General features: G+C 40.6%; 1 protein-coding gene across 2 annotated transcripts in view; it reads right to left on the minus strand.

Annotated features, from left to right (window-relative positions):
- The window catches only part of LOC122552938 (zinc finger protein 292-like), a 193,982-nt gene that overhangs the window by 62,100 nt on the left and 115,604 nt on the right, over positions 1-16,278 (minus strand). The window contains exon 4 of one of the 2 annotated variants that reach the window (XM_043696213.1): positions 9,169-9,304. The exons of the other annotated variant lie outside the window; for it this stretch is intronic. Within the exon in view, the coding sequence (XP_043552148.1) occupies positions 9,169-9,304 (136 nt within the window). The remainder of the gene's footprint in view (positions 1-9,168; positions 9,305-16,278) is intronic. 2 annotated transcript variants of the gene reach the window in all.

The raw sequence follows: 16,278 nt of genomic DNA on the forward strand, positions 1-16,278 counted from the left end.
AAATAGAAAGTGGGTCACTGGAGGCTCATTGATGATGTTAGCCAGGATGGTGATGAAACGTCTGAAAACAAACCTTCCAGCTCAGTGAGCAAACTTACATCCAGGACTTCCAGTAGCAAGGTACTCTCTGGCATCTTACTCTTTACCTCTCCACAAGCTTCTTCAAGCAGGAATTATCCTCACCTCCACAGTGTTTGATGATTAATCCAGAAATCTTCAAATTAGATTGCCAGTCTAGTCTAATTTCTGCCTCACTCCCTGCACCCTTTAATATCCTACCCAGTCTAACCTCTCTTTCCCTCTCGCTCCCTGCACCCTTTAATATCCCACCCAGTGGGATATGATCTCCCAACGAATATAATCCTAACTAATTCACCCTCTCCTCATACATAAATCCTGCCATCCCAGGAATTAGACTGGTAAACTTTCACTGCACTCCCTCTGTGGCAAAAATGACCTTCCTCTGATAGGGAGACCAAACCTGCCCACAATATTTCAGATGTGGTCTCACCAAGGCTCTTTATAATCGCAGTAAGTCATCTCTGCTCCTGTACTCAAATCCTCTCACTATGAGCATACTATTTATGGTATTTATAAGCATATGCCAACATTGCCATTTGTCTTCTTTACTGTCTGCTCCACTTGCATGTATGTATGTATGAGAGCACCCAGGACTCCTTGCACGTTTTCCCCTCAATTTGTAGCTGTTAAGATCATAATCTGCCTTCCTGTTTTTGCTACCAAAATGGTAACCTCATATTTATCCAATTTTACTGCATCTGCCAGACATCTGCCCACTCATTCGACTTGTCCAAATCACACTGAAGCATCTCTGTATCCTCCTTACAGTTTACCTTCCCACCAGCTTTGAGCTATCCGCAAGTTTGGAGATATTACCTTTAGTTTCCACATCTAAATCAGTAAGACATGTGATAAAAGCTGGGGTCTTAGCACAGATCCCTGCACACCACTAGTCACTGTTTGCCATTTGGAAAATAATCATTCCTACTCTGTTTCCTGTCTGCCAACCATTATTTTTTATCCATTTCAATACGCTACTCTCCATTCCCATGCACTTTAATTATACACAATACTTTCTTGTGTCGGACTTTGACAAAAGCCTTTTTGAAGCCCAAATAAAGTACATCCACTGGCTCCATCTCACTAACTCTACGAGTTGCATCCTTGAAGAATTGCAGTAGATTTGTCAGCATGACCTCCCTTCAGTAAATCCATGCTGACTCTGTCTGGACTTGCCATTGTTTTAAAGTCCTTTGCCATTAAATCTTTTCCAATCAACTCGACAATTTTCACCACAATTTTTAGGCAGACTGCTCTATAGTTTTGTATTCTCTCTATCTCCCTCCTTAACTAGAGGGGTTACATGAGCTACTCTCTAATCTGTAGGAACTGTTCCACAATCTAAAGAATCTTGGAAAATGACCGCCAATATATCCACAATTTCTAAGGCCACTTCCCTAAGTACTTTGGGATGTTGATTATCAAGCCCTGGGAATTTATTGGCCTTTAGTTTCCCCAGCACAATTTCTCCACCATGCTGATTTCCTTCAGTTCCACCCTCTCACTAAACCTGTGTTCCCCAACATTTCTGGTATGTTATTTGTATATGCAGAACTAAAGTATGTATTTAGTTAGTCAGCCATTTCTTTGTATCCCATTATAACTTCCCTTGTTTCTTCCTTTAAGAATCCCACTGGTTTCTTCACTGATTTTTGTTCTCTTCACACATCTATAGAAACTTTTATTCAGTTTTTATGTTCCCTACAAGCTTACGCTTGTATTCTATTTTCCTTTTCTTATTCAATCCCTTTGTCCTCCTTGGCTGAATCTTAAACTACTCCCACTCGTCAGGTCTGATTTATTTTCTGGCCAATTTGTATGCTTCTTTTTTGTCTCTAATTTCCCTTGTAAGTCATGGTTTGGCTATCTTTCCCATTTTACTTTTGCACCAGTCAGGAATGAACCATTGTATTTTGCCAATATGCTGTTTGAATGTTTACCATTGAATTTCCACTGTCACCCTTTTAAGTAACCTTCCCCAATCAGTCACAGCCAACCTGTGCCTCATACCATCATAGTATCCTTACTTTCGGTTCAGGACTCTAGTTCCAGAATCAACTATGTCCTTCTTCATCCTGATGATGAATTCCATCTTTGTTCACTCATCACACAAGAGGAAAACACTTTGAGATGCTGTGAAGATTTAGTGGTGATAAGTAAGTCAGGAGTGTGTAGGGCACAGCTGTTTCCTTAGTTGAGAGGTCAATCACAAGGGGGCGTAGTTTTGTGCTAAGGGGCAGGAGATTCGGAGGGGATTTGAGAAAAACATTTTGCACTCAGAGGGAGATGGGAATCTGGAATGCATTGCGTGGGAAGGTAGTGGAGGCTGGAAACCTTACAATCTTTAAAAAAAATGTTTGGATGAGCTCTTAAAATATCATAACATTCAAGAATATGGAACAAGTGCAGGAAATTGGGATCAGCGCACTTTTAGCAGTAGTTGTGTTGAAGCAGATTTGATGGGCCGAAGGGCCTTTTCTGCACTCTATGACTTTATAAATGCAAGGTCTTTTTTTGATTCCTTGTCTCGTAGACCTTTTATCTTCACTGAAGCAGACAAATCCAGGTTTCAGATAATTTATTAATTTCACTCTTAAGACGATGATACTCTTTGGACAAGAATAGAGAAGACTTGTGGCTGAGTACCATGTCTAAACAGTAACTTGTTAAAGTAAATGGAGGATAGAGGTCAGGGTGATAGTTGACCAGACTGAGCTCATCTTTCTGTAGATTGTGTGACTCAACCATGAATGTATAAACCTTCCTTTACTTGATGGTTCCCAGTGTTTTACGTAATCGAGCTGTCTGATTACTATATCTGTCACTGATGAATGAGCATGCTAAACACAGAATGAGGAGCTCAGCTTGGTTGTATCCCAAGGCAGTTTCACTCTTTGCTCTTCATCCCTCAGCACAGATTTATTTCTTCCTCATCTCTCATGAAGGTGCTGACTGCTACAGTTCCAAAGACAAGTTTCCAATTTTAAATGAATGCTATTGAGTGTGAGGCCAGTGAGTATCGATAGGCTGTTTTTGGGTCTTTGTGCACATGTATATGTATCGACATGCACACAGAGATACTCTGGTCCTGATGAATCCTGATTAGCATTCCCCTTTGTTAATTTAAATGCTGAGATCTGCACTACAGCCCATGCTGAGTTCAGCCAGCTCCACACCAAGAACAAGCAGGTCCTGGTACTCTGAAGCCTGCTACCTACTGGGAAAGTGTGAGCCAGTGTTGTTTAAAAGCATTACATTACTTCACAAATATGGTGCATCACACAACACATCTTTTTTAAATTCCATGGCAGCCCTTGTTGAGTTATTTGGACATAGATCTGCCTGCTATCTTAACCAGGATGGTTAGGTTTGCTAAGCCCTGGGCCTGGGGCGGGGGAGACTCCTGAGTTAATATGGGTATATATACAACCCTCCCGTTTTTGTCTGGGAGCTTTGTGCTGAGCATTGTTATTTTGTGTTCTTGTGTGTTCTTCCGTTGTTTTTTTTTGATTTATTAGTCACTTACTTACTTATTGGTGTTGCTTTGCACAGTGTTTGGTTTTGTTTTGTATTATAGGGTAGGTTAGTAGTTAGTAGGCAGTATTGTATTGTAAGTTGCGTTTTTTAAATTTCACTGGTATTTGTTATATTTTCAATAACTTTACATTTTTGTTTTGCTAATAAATATATTTGTTTAAAAAAAAAGGCAGTCAGCATGGCTTTGAGGGGCAGGTCGTGCCTCACAAATCTTATTGAGTTCTTTGAGGTGACGAGACAGGTTGACGAAGGTCGAGCAGTGGATGTGGTGTTTATGGACTTCAGCAAGGCATCTGATAAGGTTCCTCCTGGTAGGCTCATTCATAAAGTCAGGAGGCATGGGATACAGGGGGATTTGGCTATCTGGATTCAGAATTGGTTGGCTGACAGAAAGCAGAAAGTGGTTGTAGATGGAAAGTATTCTGCCTGGAGGTGAGCGGTGTCCCGTAGGGCTCTGTTCTTGGGCCTCTGCTCTTTGTAGCTTTTATAAATGACTTGAATGAGGGAGGTTGAGGGGTGGGTTCGTAAATTTGCCGATGATAGTATAGAAGGCTATTGCAGGTTGCAACGCGATATAGACAGGATGCAGATCTGGGCTGAGAAATGGCAGATGGAATTCAACCTGGAAAAATGCAAAGTGATGCATTTTGAAAGGTCGAACTTGAATGCTGAATACAGGATGAAAGACAGGATTCTTGGCAGTGTGAAGGAACAGAGGGATCTTGGTGTTCAAATGCATAGATCCCTCAAAGTTGCCATCCATGTGGATAGGTTTTTAAGAAAGCATATGGTGTTTTAGCTTTCATTAACAGGAGGATCAAGTTTAAGAGCTGTGAAGTTTTGCTGCAGCTCTACAAGACCCTGGTGAGACCACGCTTGGAATATTATATTCAGTTCTGTTTGCCCTATTACAGGAAAGATACTGAAGCTCTGGAGAGGGTGCAAAGAAGGTTTACCAGGATGCTGCCTGGACTGGAGGGCTTGTTTTATGAAGAGAGGTTGACTAAGTGCGGACTTTTCTCACTGGAGAGGAGGAACTTTATTGAGGTATACAAGATAATGAGAAGCATGGATAGAGTCAATAGCCAGACACTTTTCCCCAGGGCAGGATTGACTAGCATGAGGGGGTCATAGTTTGAAGTTATGAGGAGGGGGGTATAGAGGAGACGTCAGAGGTAGGTTCTTCATGCAGAGAGTTCATGCATTGACAGCAGTGAATCGAGGGGGGCATAGGTTAGGTTATTCTATTTTAGATTAGAAATAATCCGCGGCACAACATCGTAGGCCAAAGGGCCTGTTCTATGCTGTACTTTCCTATATTCTATGTTCTATTACTATTTCAATGACAATCACTATGTCACTGCCTCCACTAAACAAGTAATGAAATGTATTCACTGTTGTAGCATATCTGTATTCTACAGATCCCTTAGCAAATAGGAACCAATAAGCAAGTAGATCAATGCAAAGATGACAGAATAATTGACAGGATGTGTTCAATTACCCGAAATAAACTAGCAAGACAAAAAGGGGTAAAAGGAAAATGTAAATTGAGCTTTCACCATTTGTCAGGGCTCTTCTCAGCCAGTAACTAAGTAGGGAATCACTGTTAAAAAATGAACTACAGCAAGAGACAGGCAAGAGAAGGAGATTATTTAGGTAATTGTGATCACAACATAATCAGGTTTAAGTCTGATTGAAGGGAAAACAAATAAAAATAAATCAATTGGTTAAAAAAGCAAAGTCGAGTGAATGAAAGAGGCAGAATAACCAGAGGGGAAGAAAAGGCAGATTAGACAGCAAACGTCTTAAAGAACAGTGTGTCCATGACCATTATATTCTCCACAAAAGCAAGGACAAACTAGGTGATAATGAAACAGTTAATTAAGGAATAAAAGGGTAAAACCAAAACTAAGAAAGTTCATAATATATATATAAACAAAAGAAATGGCAAGAGTCAGCACTAAAAGGTTAAAAATAATAAAGAATTATGAAATTAACTCAGTTTAAAAAGTACATTAACAAAAGCAAAATCAAGTTAGATCCATCACAAAGGGGTGTGCAAGATCATCTCTAGAGTCAGAGTTGTACAGCATGGAAACAGACCCTTCGGTCCAACCCATCCACGTTAACCAGATATTCCAACCCAATCTAGTCCCACCTGGACCATATCCCTCCACACCCTTCCTATTCATATACCCATCCAAATGCCTCTGAAATGTTGCAATTGTACCAGCCTCCACCACATTCTCTGGCAGCTCATTCCATACACATACCACCCTCTGCGTGAAAAAGTTGCCCCTCAGATCTCTCTTATATCTTTCCCCTCTCACCCCTAAACCTATGCCCTCTAGCTCTGGACTCCCCGACCCCAGGGAAAAGACTTTGTCTATTTATCCTATCCATGCCCCTCAATTTTGTAAACCTCTAGGTGGTCACCCCTCAGCCTCCGACACTCCACGGAAAACAGCCCCAGCCCTCTCCCTGTAGCTCAGATCCTCCAACCTTGGCAACATTCTTGTAAATCTTTTCTGAACGCTTTCAAGTTTCACAACATCTTTGATAGGAAGGAGACCAGAATTGCACACAATATTCCAACAGTGGCCTAACCTATGTCCTGTACAGCCGCAACATGACCTCCCAACTCCTGTACTCAATACTCTGGCCAATAAAGGAAAGCATACCAAACGCCTTCTTCGCTATCCGATCTACCCACAACTCCACTTTTAAGGAGCTATGAACTTGCACTCCAAGATCTCTTTGTTCAGCAACATTCCCTAGGATCTTACCATTAAGTGTATAAGTCCTGCTAAGATTTGCTTTCCTAAAATGCAGCACCTCGCATTTATCTGAATTAAACTCCATCTGCCACTTCTCAGCCCACCGGCCCATCTGGTCCAGATCCTGTTGTAATCTTAGGTAATCCTCTTCACTGTCCACTACACCTCCAATTTTGGCGTCATCTGCAAACTTACTAACTGTACCTCTTATGCTCGCATCCAAATCATTTATGTAAATGACAAAAAGTAGAGGGCCCAGCACCGATCCTTATGGCACTCTTTTAGATTAGATTACTTAGTGTGGAAACAGGCCCTTCAGCCCTATAAGTCCACACCGACACGCCAAAGCACACCCACCCAGACCCAGTCCCCTACACCTAACACTACAGGCAATTTAGTGTGGTCAATTCACCTAACCTGCACGTTTTTGGACTGTAGGAGGAAACCAGAGCACCCGGAGAAAACCCACGCAGACATAGGGAGAATGTGCAAACTCCATACAGTCCATACCCGAGGCGGGAATTGAGGCACTGTGAGGCAGCAGTGCTAACCACTGTGCCATCCACTGGTCATAGGCCAGTGTGAAAAACAACCCTCCACCACCACCCTCTGTCTTCTACCTTTGAGCCAGTTCTGTATCCAAATGGCTAGTTCTCCCTGTATTTCATGAGATCTAACCTTGCTAATCAGTCTCCCGATGAAGAACCTTGTCGAGCGCCTTACTGAAGTCCATATAGGTCACATCTACTGCCATACCCTCAATCTTCTTTGTTACTTCTTCAAAAAACTTGAGACATGATTTCCCACGCACAAAGCCATGTTGACTATTCTGAATCAGAAGTGACAGGAATATTCACAAACTTTGCCTCAGTAATTAGTGTTCTACATGGCATGAGAAGTGATCAGAATTGATATAAATCCATTTAGCATAGCAAAAGGTAGGATAGAATCATAGAATCCCCACTGTGGAAACAGGTCATTCGGCCCAATGGGTCCACACCGGCACTCCAAATAGCATCCCACCCAGACCTGTTCTGCTCCCTATCCTTGCATTTCTAATGGCTAACCCACCTAGCCTGCACATCTCTGAACACTATGGGCAATCTAGCATGGTCAATCCACCCAACTTGCACATCTTTGGACTGTGGGAGGAAACCAGAGCAGCCAGCAGAAATCCACACAAACGCCCAATCATAGAATTGAACCCAGGTCCCTAATGTTGAGGGGCAGTAGCATAATAGAGTCACATGCTCATGAATATTACAGGTACAAATCTTTGAATTCAGAAAGCTTGTGTTTACATATATTAAAATAAACTGTAGAACACAATATTAACTAGAGCCAGTGCAAAGAATTTCAAAAGGTTTGACCAAACTTTTGTGACTTCAAAGGATCCAGTAAAGGATTAGCAAGAGTACTAGAGCAGATACTATATATTTACATGTTTAAAAAGGTCTCCAAGAAAATACAACATAGCAGATTCATCACTTAAGACAGAACATGTGGAATCAGTGAACAAATAGAATGGACACAAAGTAGAGGTGACAGGCAATTATTTAGACTGGCAAAAGGTGGAAAGTGACCCTCAACAAGAATCAGCCCGAGGAACACTGTTCACCATTTGTATCAACACATTTGAGGTTGTAGTTCCAATAACAAGGTCTAAATGAATGAATGACAAATTACTGTGTAAATATTGAAAGAGTGACAAATAGAAATTTTATTAAACTCATATCACACACTTGCAAGTAACAGAATAATTTTAATATGGTAAGTCTGGTGATACGATTTGGAAAGGTACATCCTACTTGGCAAATGAGAATCTATGGAACATAAAAATTTAGGACAGTGAATCGCTATTCCTAGGAAAATTGGATTGAGTTTAAGGCTGAAATAACCAATATGGTTTGATTTTAAAAATATGAAAGCTATGTTGAACTAGATAATAATCAGAACTGATAGGCAACATTGAGGATAATTTCTACAAATAAAAGAATGCTGAGTGACTTGACAGTGATGGGATCACATCTCATTTGAAGGGAAATTCAATAAAAGTACAAGGGAGACAGAGGATTAGAAGTGTGTGCTGATGGTATTATTACACAAGGATTGGATGAGGGTCATACATATATATGTCAGCTGGGTGAAATGGTCTATTTCTACACGTTCAATGTAATTCCATGCAAACATCCTTTTGGAAATTCTCTTCAATTTTCAAATTCTGACTAGCATTTTTAATTAGCCAAATGCTTCATTTTTCTTATGAACATGTAACGGAATGAAATTAAACTAACATTGTAGGCCAGTTTTCATTCATTCCATGTGTTTTAACGAGATTACCCCTCTCACGTCTAGATTCTTGGAAATACATAATCTACCCTCACAGATACTCCATGTTTTACCTCACAAAGGCCATGCACAATTGTAGCAAGATTTCTTTACTCTTCATAGTTCAATCCAATTGTAACAAAAGTCAATAAATTATTCTGTAATGCCTGCACATAAACTTCTCAAGATACACGTACTTTATTTGCAAACACTCAATTTCAAATTCTGGATGATTAAAACAAAAAGCATTTTATTTTCTTGACTTCATAAGTGCAAAACTCTCAAAACAAAAACACACAAGTACTACAAAGCGAGCTGTCAGAAGTAAACTATTTGATGGCAAGCTAACTGCTTTTAACCAAGTAAACTACATCACAATGAACAATTTAGAGAAAGCATAGTGTATACTAAGATTAGCAGTAATCTTATTTGACAGATATCCTACCTTTCTCCTGCTCCATTGGCTGCTGGAAGAAAATGCTTTCAAGTACAGAGCTCTTCCAAATGCTACCCTCCTGGGCAAGTACAGACAACATTTGAAGTTCTAGATTCCCATATTCTGACAGTATTTTATGGGCTGCCTGGAAAATAATCCATAATAAATTAATTTTATCCCAAACAATCAGTCATTACAATATAGAAAGAAACCACTGGAACCATCAGGTCCACGAAGAGTGACAGGACTTTTCAGGGATAAAGATGTATGTATAAACCAAAGGAGGAGAAAATATACATCTTTAAAAGGTGACAGGAAAAATTTATAAGATGGTTGAAAAACTAATGGTTTACTTCGGTTTTCAAATATAAGAGTAGAGTACAAAGGCAAAAAGAGAATGTTAAAACTTTAAAATCACAGGTTAGACCTCATTAGGTGCAGAGAAGGTTCACTAGGATGCTATTAATGATGAGGGGCTTTACTAAAGAAATGCTGGAAAAGTTTGGACTGTCTTGGATCAGAAAAAGGTCAGAGAGAACCTGATGGGAACTTCAAAATCCAGCTTAACGTTTTGTGATGAAGCCTTAAGACTCAAGACCATAAGACATAGCAGCAGAACTTAGGCCATTCGGCCCATCGAGTTTGCTCCATCATTCAATCATGGTTGATAAGATTTTTCAACTGCATTCTCCTGCTATTTCCCATAACCTTAGACTCCCTTGACAATCAAGAACCTATCTCTGTTTTAAATATGCTCAATGACCTAGCCTCCACAGCCTTCTGTGGCAATGAATGCCACAGATTCACCACTCTCTGGCTGAAGAAGTTTCTCCTCATCTCCTTTCTAAAGGGTATTCTCTTTACTCTAAAGCTGTGCCCTCTGGTCCTCATCTCTCTTGCCAATAGAAACATCTTCCCAACCTCCACTTTGTCCAGCTGTACAGTATTCTGTAAGTTTCAATGAGATTCCATCCCACCCCCACCCCCACACCCCCCATCCCCTCTTTCTCAACTTCATCAAGTATAGTCTCAGAGTCCTCAAACACTCCTGATATGTTAAGCCTTTCATTCCTAGGATCATTCTTGTAAAGTTCCTCTGGACCCACTCCAGGACCAGTACGTCGTTTCAGAGGTATGGGGCCCAAACACACTCACATTATACTAAATGCGGTCTGACCACAACTTTATAAATAAGTACATTCCTGCTTTTATATTCTAGTCCTCTAAAGATGAATGACAACATTGTATTTGCCTCCCTAACTACCGACTCAAGCTGCAAGAGAAACCTGGACTAGGACTCAAGTTTCTTTGCACTTCAGATTTCAGAATTTTCTCCCCATTTAGAATACAGTCCATGCCACTATTCCTCTTACCAAAACGCATGACCTCACGCTTTCCCACGTTGCATTCTATCTGCCACTTTTTCGCCCACTCCTAGATCTTTCTGCAGCCTCCCTGCCTCCTCAATGCTACCTGTCCCTCTACCGGTCTTAGTACCATCTGAATACTTAGCCATAATGCATTCAGGTCCTTCATCCAGACTATTAGGGTATTAAATGAAAAACTGTGATCTCAAAACTGACCCTTGTGGAATACCATTGGTCACCTGCCATCCTGAGAAGGACCCTTTTCTCCACACACTGACTTCTGCCAGACAGCCAATCTTCTATCCATGCTAGTACCTTGCCTCTACAGCATGGATCCTGATCTTACTCAGCAGCCTTCTGTGCAACACCTTATCAAAAGGTCTTCTGGAAGTCCAGATAGATAACATCCATTGGCTCTCCTTGATCTAACCTGCTCATTACCTCCAAGAATTCTAACAAATTTGTCAGGCAGGACCTCCCCCTGATGAAACCATGCTGACCTTGCACTATTCTACTACGTGCTTCCAAGTAATCAGAAATCTCATCCTTCACAACATACTCCAGAATCTTACAAAATGACCAAGGTCTGGTTAATCGGCCTATAATTTCCCATCTTTGCCTTATTCCCTTCTTAAACCGGGGGTCACATTAGCGATTTTCCAGTCTTCTAGGACCCTTCCTGACTCAAGTAATTCCTGAAAGATCACCACTAAAGCCTACACTATCTCTTCAGCTACCTCCTTCAAAACTCTGGGGTGTAGCCCATTTGATCCAGGTGGTTTATCCAGCTTCAGGCCATTCAGTTTTTCTAGCACCTTCTCCTTGGCAATGGCATACTCTTCAACGTTCTTGAATTTGAGATATTACTAATGTCTTCTGCCGTGAAGACTGTGCAAAGTACTTATTCAGTTCCCCACTACGACTTCTCCAGTGGCCTGATGTCCACTTTTGCCTCTCTTGCCCTTCTATATATCTAAAGAAACGTTTGCAATTTGTTATAGTCCTGACTAGCTTACCCTCATATTTAATCTTCCCCCTCCTCCTTTCTTTTATCGCTGTCCTCTGTTGGTCTTTGTAGGTTTCCCACTACCCTTCGCCGCATTATAAGCTTCATTTTTTGCTTTTGTGTGGTCCCTGAATTCCCTTGTCAGCCATGGTTGCTTCATCCTCCTGTCCTGGCTGCAGGGACACAATAAATCAGTGAAATAAACCAGCAGGGATTTGTAGAAATGCCAAGGCCAGGCCCTTATGATGTCAATAGTGGAAGGAAAACATCTTAAGGCCCATCAGTCTGTAGTGACAAAGTGAAGTCTTAGTTTAGAATTATTTAAAATAAATTCAAAGCCTTTCAATTGTTTTTATAAGTTTACATAACTATATTGTGACAATTAAAAATGAGAAATCATTATGTGAATTGTGAAGGTACTTATCAAAAATGATAAAGTTCATTTGGTCTCCGAATGCATTTTGTTTTTGTGCGAGTTTGCTGAATGGATTAGAAGTGGCCAATCATTCCCAAATGCATTAAATTCAGTGTATTGACAATTCTTTCATGCAGAAGGGATCAACAATGGGCAAGTGCTAGTTAATAACTAGGGTGATAGCATGCGAGGCAGTGGTAGTTTACATGGGGAGAAGATGAGTTTTCAGCAAGTTTACTGTGAGGCTTTCACAAAATAGCTTCTGTTGCTCATTACTTTCAAACTCATGCCTGTAATTGAGAGTGCATCCTAAAATAAATTTCAAGGGTAGGGTATCTAGCCAAAATTGACAAAAGCCTGTCAGTGCCAGGGGGTACTCATGCACAGTTCCAGGCATTTTACCTCTGTCAATTGAAAGAGGAAACTCCCCTCGCAAATATCTTGTATAATGGTTTTAGCTCCCTTGATTTCTACACACCCAACGCCGGTGAAAGTCTGAACACTCATCACTAATTCCATCAGATGATCAGGCCAATCCCTCTAGCGAGTGGGTCAATATAGGCCACGGATCCAAATATAGTCAAGTCCCAATGGAGGAGAAGAAACCATTTCAAAAGTTTCAGCAATGTGGAATTTACTTGCAAAAAAAAAAAAATGGAGGAAGCGTGGCCACTAGGTCCGTTTGCTCACTTGGCTGGCCAGCTAGGTTTGTGATGCAAAGTGATGCAAAAGCATCATAAAAAAATTCAGAGACCAAATGAACTTTATCATTTTTTTTCCTAACTTCTTTTGCAATTCACATCACCGATCTCTCATTTTTACTTGTGTCTAAGTTATATAAGCTCAAAAGTTTAATTCCTGCGCCAGTTGAGGTTACGATGAAGGACTGTCTTCTCAATCTCTTCCTTTGCCTTAAGTGTGATGACCCTCAGATTAAAGTACCCATGTCATCTCTCTCAAATCCGAACAGTCTGATAAGACTATCATGGCTTTACTCTTAGCCACTATAGCTTCAGTCAAAGTTTCTACTTCACATGGCATTTTCAGCCTATTCCACTGTCCTGGTCCTTGTGAAATACAACCTCTAGGATGTAAATGCATTAGAGGTAGTTTACTGAGGTGGTTACCTGGAATGAGCAGGTTGTCTTATAAGATAGATTGCACAGGCTCAGCTTGGTTTCACTGCAAGTTACAAGAATGAGGGATGACTTGATTGAAATATATAATCCTGTATGCCCTTGACAAAGTGGATGTGGAAATGATGTTTTCTCTTCTGGGTCAGTCCAGAACCAGGTAGATGGGGCAGGGAACAATTTTTAAGAACTAAGGTTGCCCTTTCAGGGCAGATATGATAATTGTGCAACTTTGGAACTCTGACTCAGGTGGTGAAAGTGGAATAATTAAATATTTTAAAAGGTTAGACAGATTCTTGTTAAGCAACAGAATCAAAGGTTATCAGTAGATGGGAATGTAAAATTTGAAATACATATCAGCCATGATCTTATTGAATGTGGAGTTAGCTCCATGGCTCATGGTCTACTTCTGTTTCTATGTTCGTATGTTCTACTTGTTTGTCCTGTACTTGAAGGTACGGGAGAAGAAAGAAAAAAATTTCCATTTATAGACATTTAATCCACTTCCTATATGTATATTAAGGAAAATGCTTAATAGTAGATAAAAAACGATAGCAACTGGGGTCACTAACTCAATTCCTAACTGACAATTCCAAATGTAACAAGTCAGGGGGGCAGTTCTGGATCTAATATTTGGAAACGAGGCTACAAGATGGAAGGCGTATCAGTAGGACTGCACTTTGGAAATACTGATCCAAACAAGATTTAGGATATTACAGAAATAGGTAAGGATGGCTTATATACAGATGGCAAAAGGCTAACAAATTTGGCCGAAGTAGACTGGGAGCAGCAACTTGCAAATTAAACTTCGTGGAAGGCATTTGAGGAGGAACTAGAGAGATAGCAGAAAAAATACATTGCCACAAAAGAATAAAAGTGAAACCTAGAATGGAAAACCTGGATGTAAAGGGATACAAGATTAGGACTAAGAAAAAAAGCTAGTAATGGCAGATACCAAGAGTTCAAAATGACAGAGTCCCTTATAGGAATATAAAATTGTAAGGGGCTGGGGAGACCGAACAAGACAGATCGAAAGCAAACGTTGTGTGTGTAAGAGCTGATGTGTAGAATAAAGGAATGCCAACATAGGTTTTCAAAAAAAAACATATTAAAAGTAAAACAAATTAACTTGGGGAAGAGAAGGATTCATCAGGGACCATATAGATAACCTGCATGGGGCCCTGAAAAGTGTGGGTACAATCGTCAAAAGAATTAATCATGTCTTCACAATGAAGAGGAATGATGCAGACGTAGATATTAGGGTGAGTCATACAGCATGGATGACTTTGGCCCAAACTGGTCCATGTCAAACAAAACGTCCATCCATGCTGAACCCATTTTCCTGCACTTCCCAAATCCTTCTAAATCTTCCCTATGTGTTTGTCCAAATGCCTTTTAAATGTTGTTAATGTACCCACCTCAACCACATCTGCTAGCAGTTCATTCATTATGCATACCACCCTCCAAAACAATTGCGTTCAGGTTACCAGTTATTCTTTCCCCTCTTACCTTAAACTGATGCTCTGGGAAAAAGATGAAGTGCATTCTCCCTATCCATATCTCTAATGATCTTATACATCTCCCTAAAAAGGTCCCTCCTCAGTCTCCTATGCTCTAAAGAAAAAAAGTCCTAGCTTGTCCAACCTCTCCCTATAACTCACACCATTTCATCCTGGCAACATCCTTGTAAATTTCTTCTGCACTCTTGCCAGTTTAACAACATCTTTTCTATAGCAAGGTGAACCAAAACTGAACAGAATACTCGCCAGGTAGTGTGGCCTCACCAATGTCCTGTATAATTGCAGCATAACTTCACAACTTCTATACTCAATATCCTGATAATGAAGGTCAATGTGTCAAAAGTCATCTTCACTGCCCTGTCTGTAACTCCACTTTCAGAGAACCATGCACCTGAACTCCAAGATCTCTCTTTTCCACTGCACTCCTTAAGGCTCTACCATTCATCATGAAACTCCTACCTTGATTTGACTTTCCAAAATCCTCATTTATCTGCCTCGCAGCGCCAGAGACCCGGGTTCAATTCCCGACTCAGGCGACTGACTGTGTGGAGTTTGCACGTTCTCCCCGTGTCTGCGTGGGTTTCCTCCGGGTGCTCCGGTTTCCTCCCACATCTAATCTAATCTAATCTAATCTAATCTAATCTAATCTAATCTAATCTAATCTAATCTAATCTAATCTAATCTAATCTAATCTAATCTAATCTAATCTAATCTAATCTATGTTAAATTGCATTTGCCATTTGTTGGCCCACTCCCCTGCTGACCAAAATCCTGCTGCAATTACTCACTGTCTACGATACCACCTATTTTAGTGCCATCAGCAAACTTACTAATCATGCGTTGTACATTCCGATCCAAATCATTGATATAGATAACAAACAGCAGTGGGCCCAATCCGAGGCACACCGCTAGTTACAGGCCTCCAGTCCAACAAGCATCCTTTCACTATTGCCCTTTGCTTCCTACTATCAAGCCAATTTTCATATCCAATTTACCAGCTGATCCTAGATTCCACGTGATTTAACCTTCCAGAGCAGCTGACCATGTGGAACTTATCAAAAGACTTTACTGAAATCCAAACATACTATGCTTACCACCCTACCCTTGTCCACCTGCCTGGTCACTTCTTCGAAGAACTCGAATGCATTTCTGAAGGATGATCTCATACACACAAAGCTATGCTGACCACTCCTAGTCAAGCCCGGTCTTTCCAAATACATGCATTTTTATCTCTGAATCTTCTGAACTAACTTACCCACTACATGTTAGGCTTAATGGTCTATAGTTCCAAGCATTTGTTTTGCAACCCTTCTTGAATAATGGCACGTTTGCTACTCTCCAGTCTTCCGGGACCTCACCCGTGGCTAATAGTGTAAAAGTATTAGGCAGGATCCCCACAATTTCTTCTCTAACCTCTTGCAGTGAAGTTGGATATATCCAGTCAGGACCAGGAGATTTATCCACCTTCACACATTTCAATGCATCAACACCTCCTCTACTGTGAGATGGACTGTCCCCACAATATCACCACTAACATCCCCAAGTTCTTAAGTCTTCATGTTTTTCTCCATGGTAAACACAGGAGAAATATTTATTGAGAACCTTACCTATATGCTGCAGTTCTACACATACATGTTAACTTGGTGAGGAGCCCTATTCTCTTTCCAGTTTTTTTTCC

Source organism: Chiloscyllium plagiosum, chromosome 9, assembly GCF_004010195.1.
Source record: "Chiloscyllium plagiosum isolate BGI_BamShark_2017 chromosome 9, ASM401019v2, whole genome shotgun sequence".
NCBI lineage: Eukaryota > Metazoa > Chordata > Chondrichthyes > Orectolobiformes > Hemiscylliidae > Chiloscyllium > Chiloscyllium plagiosum.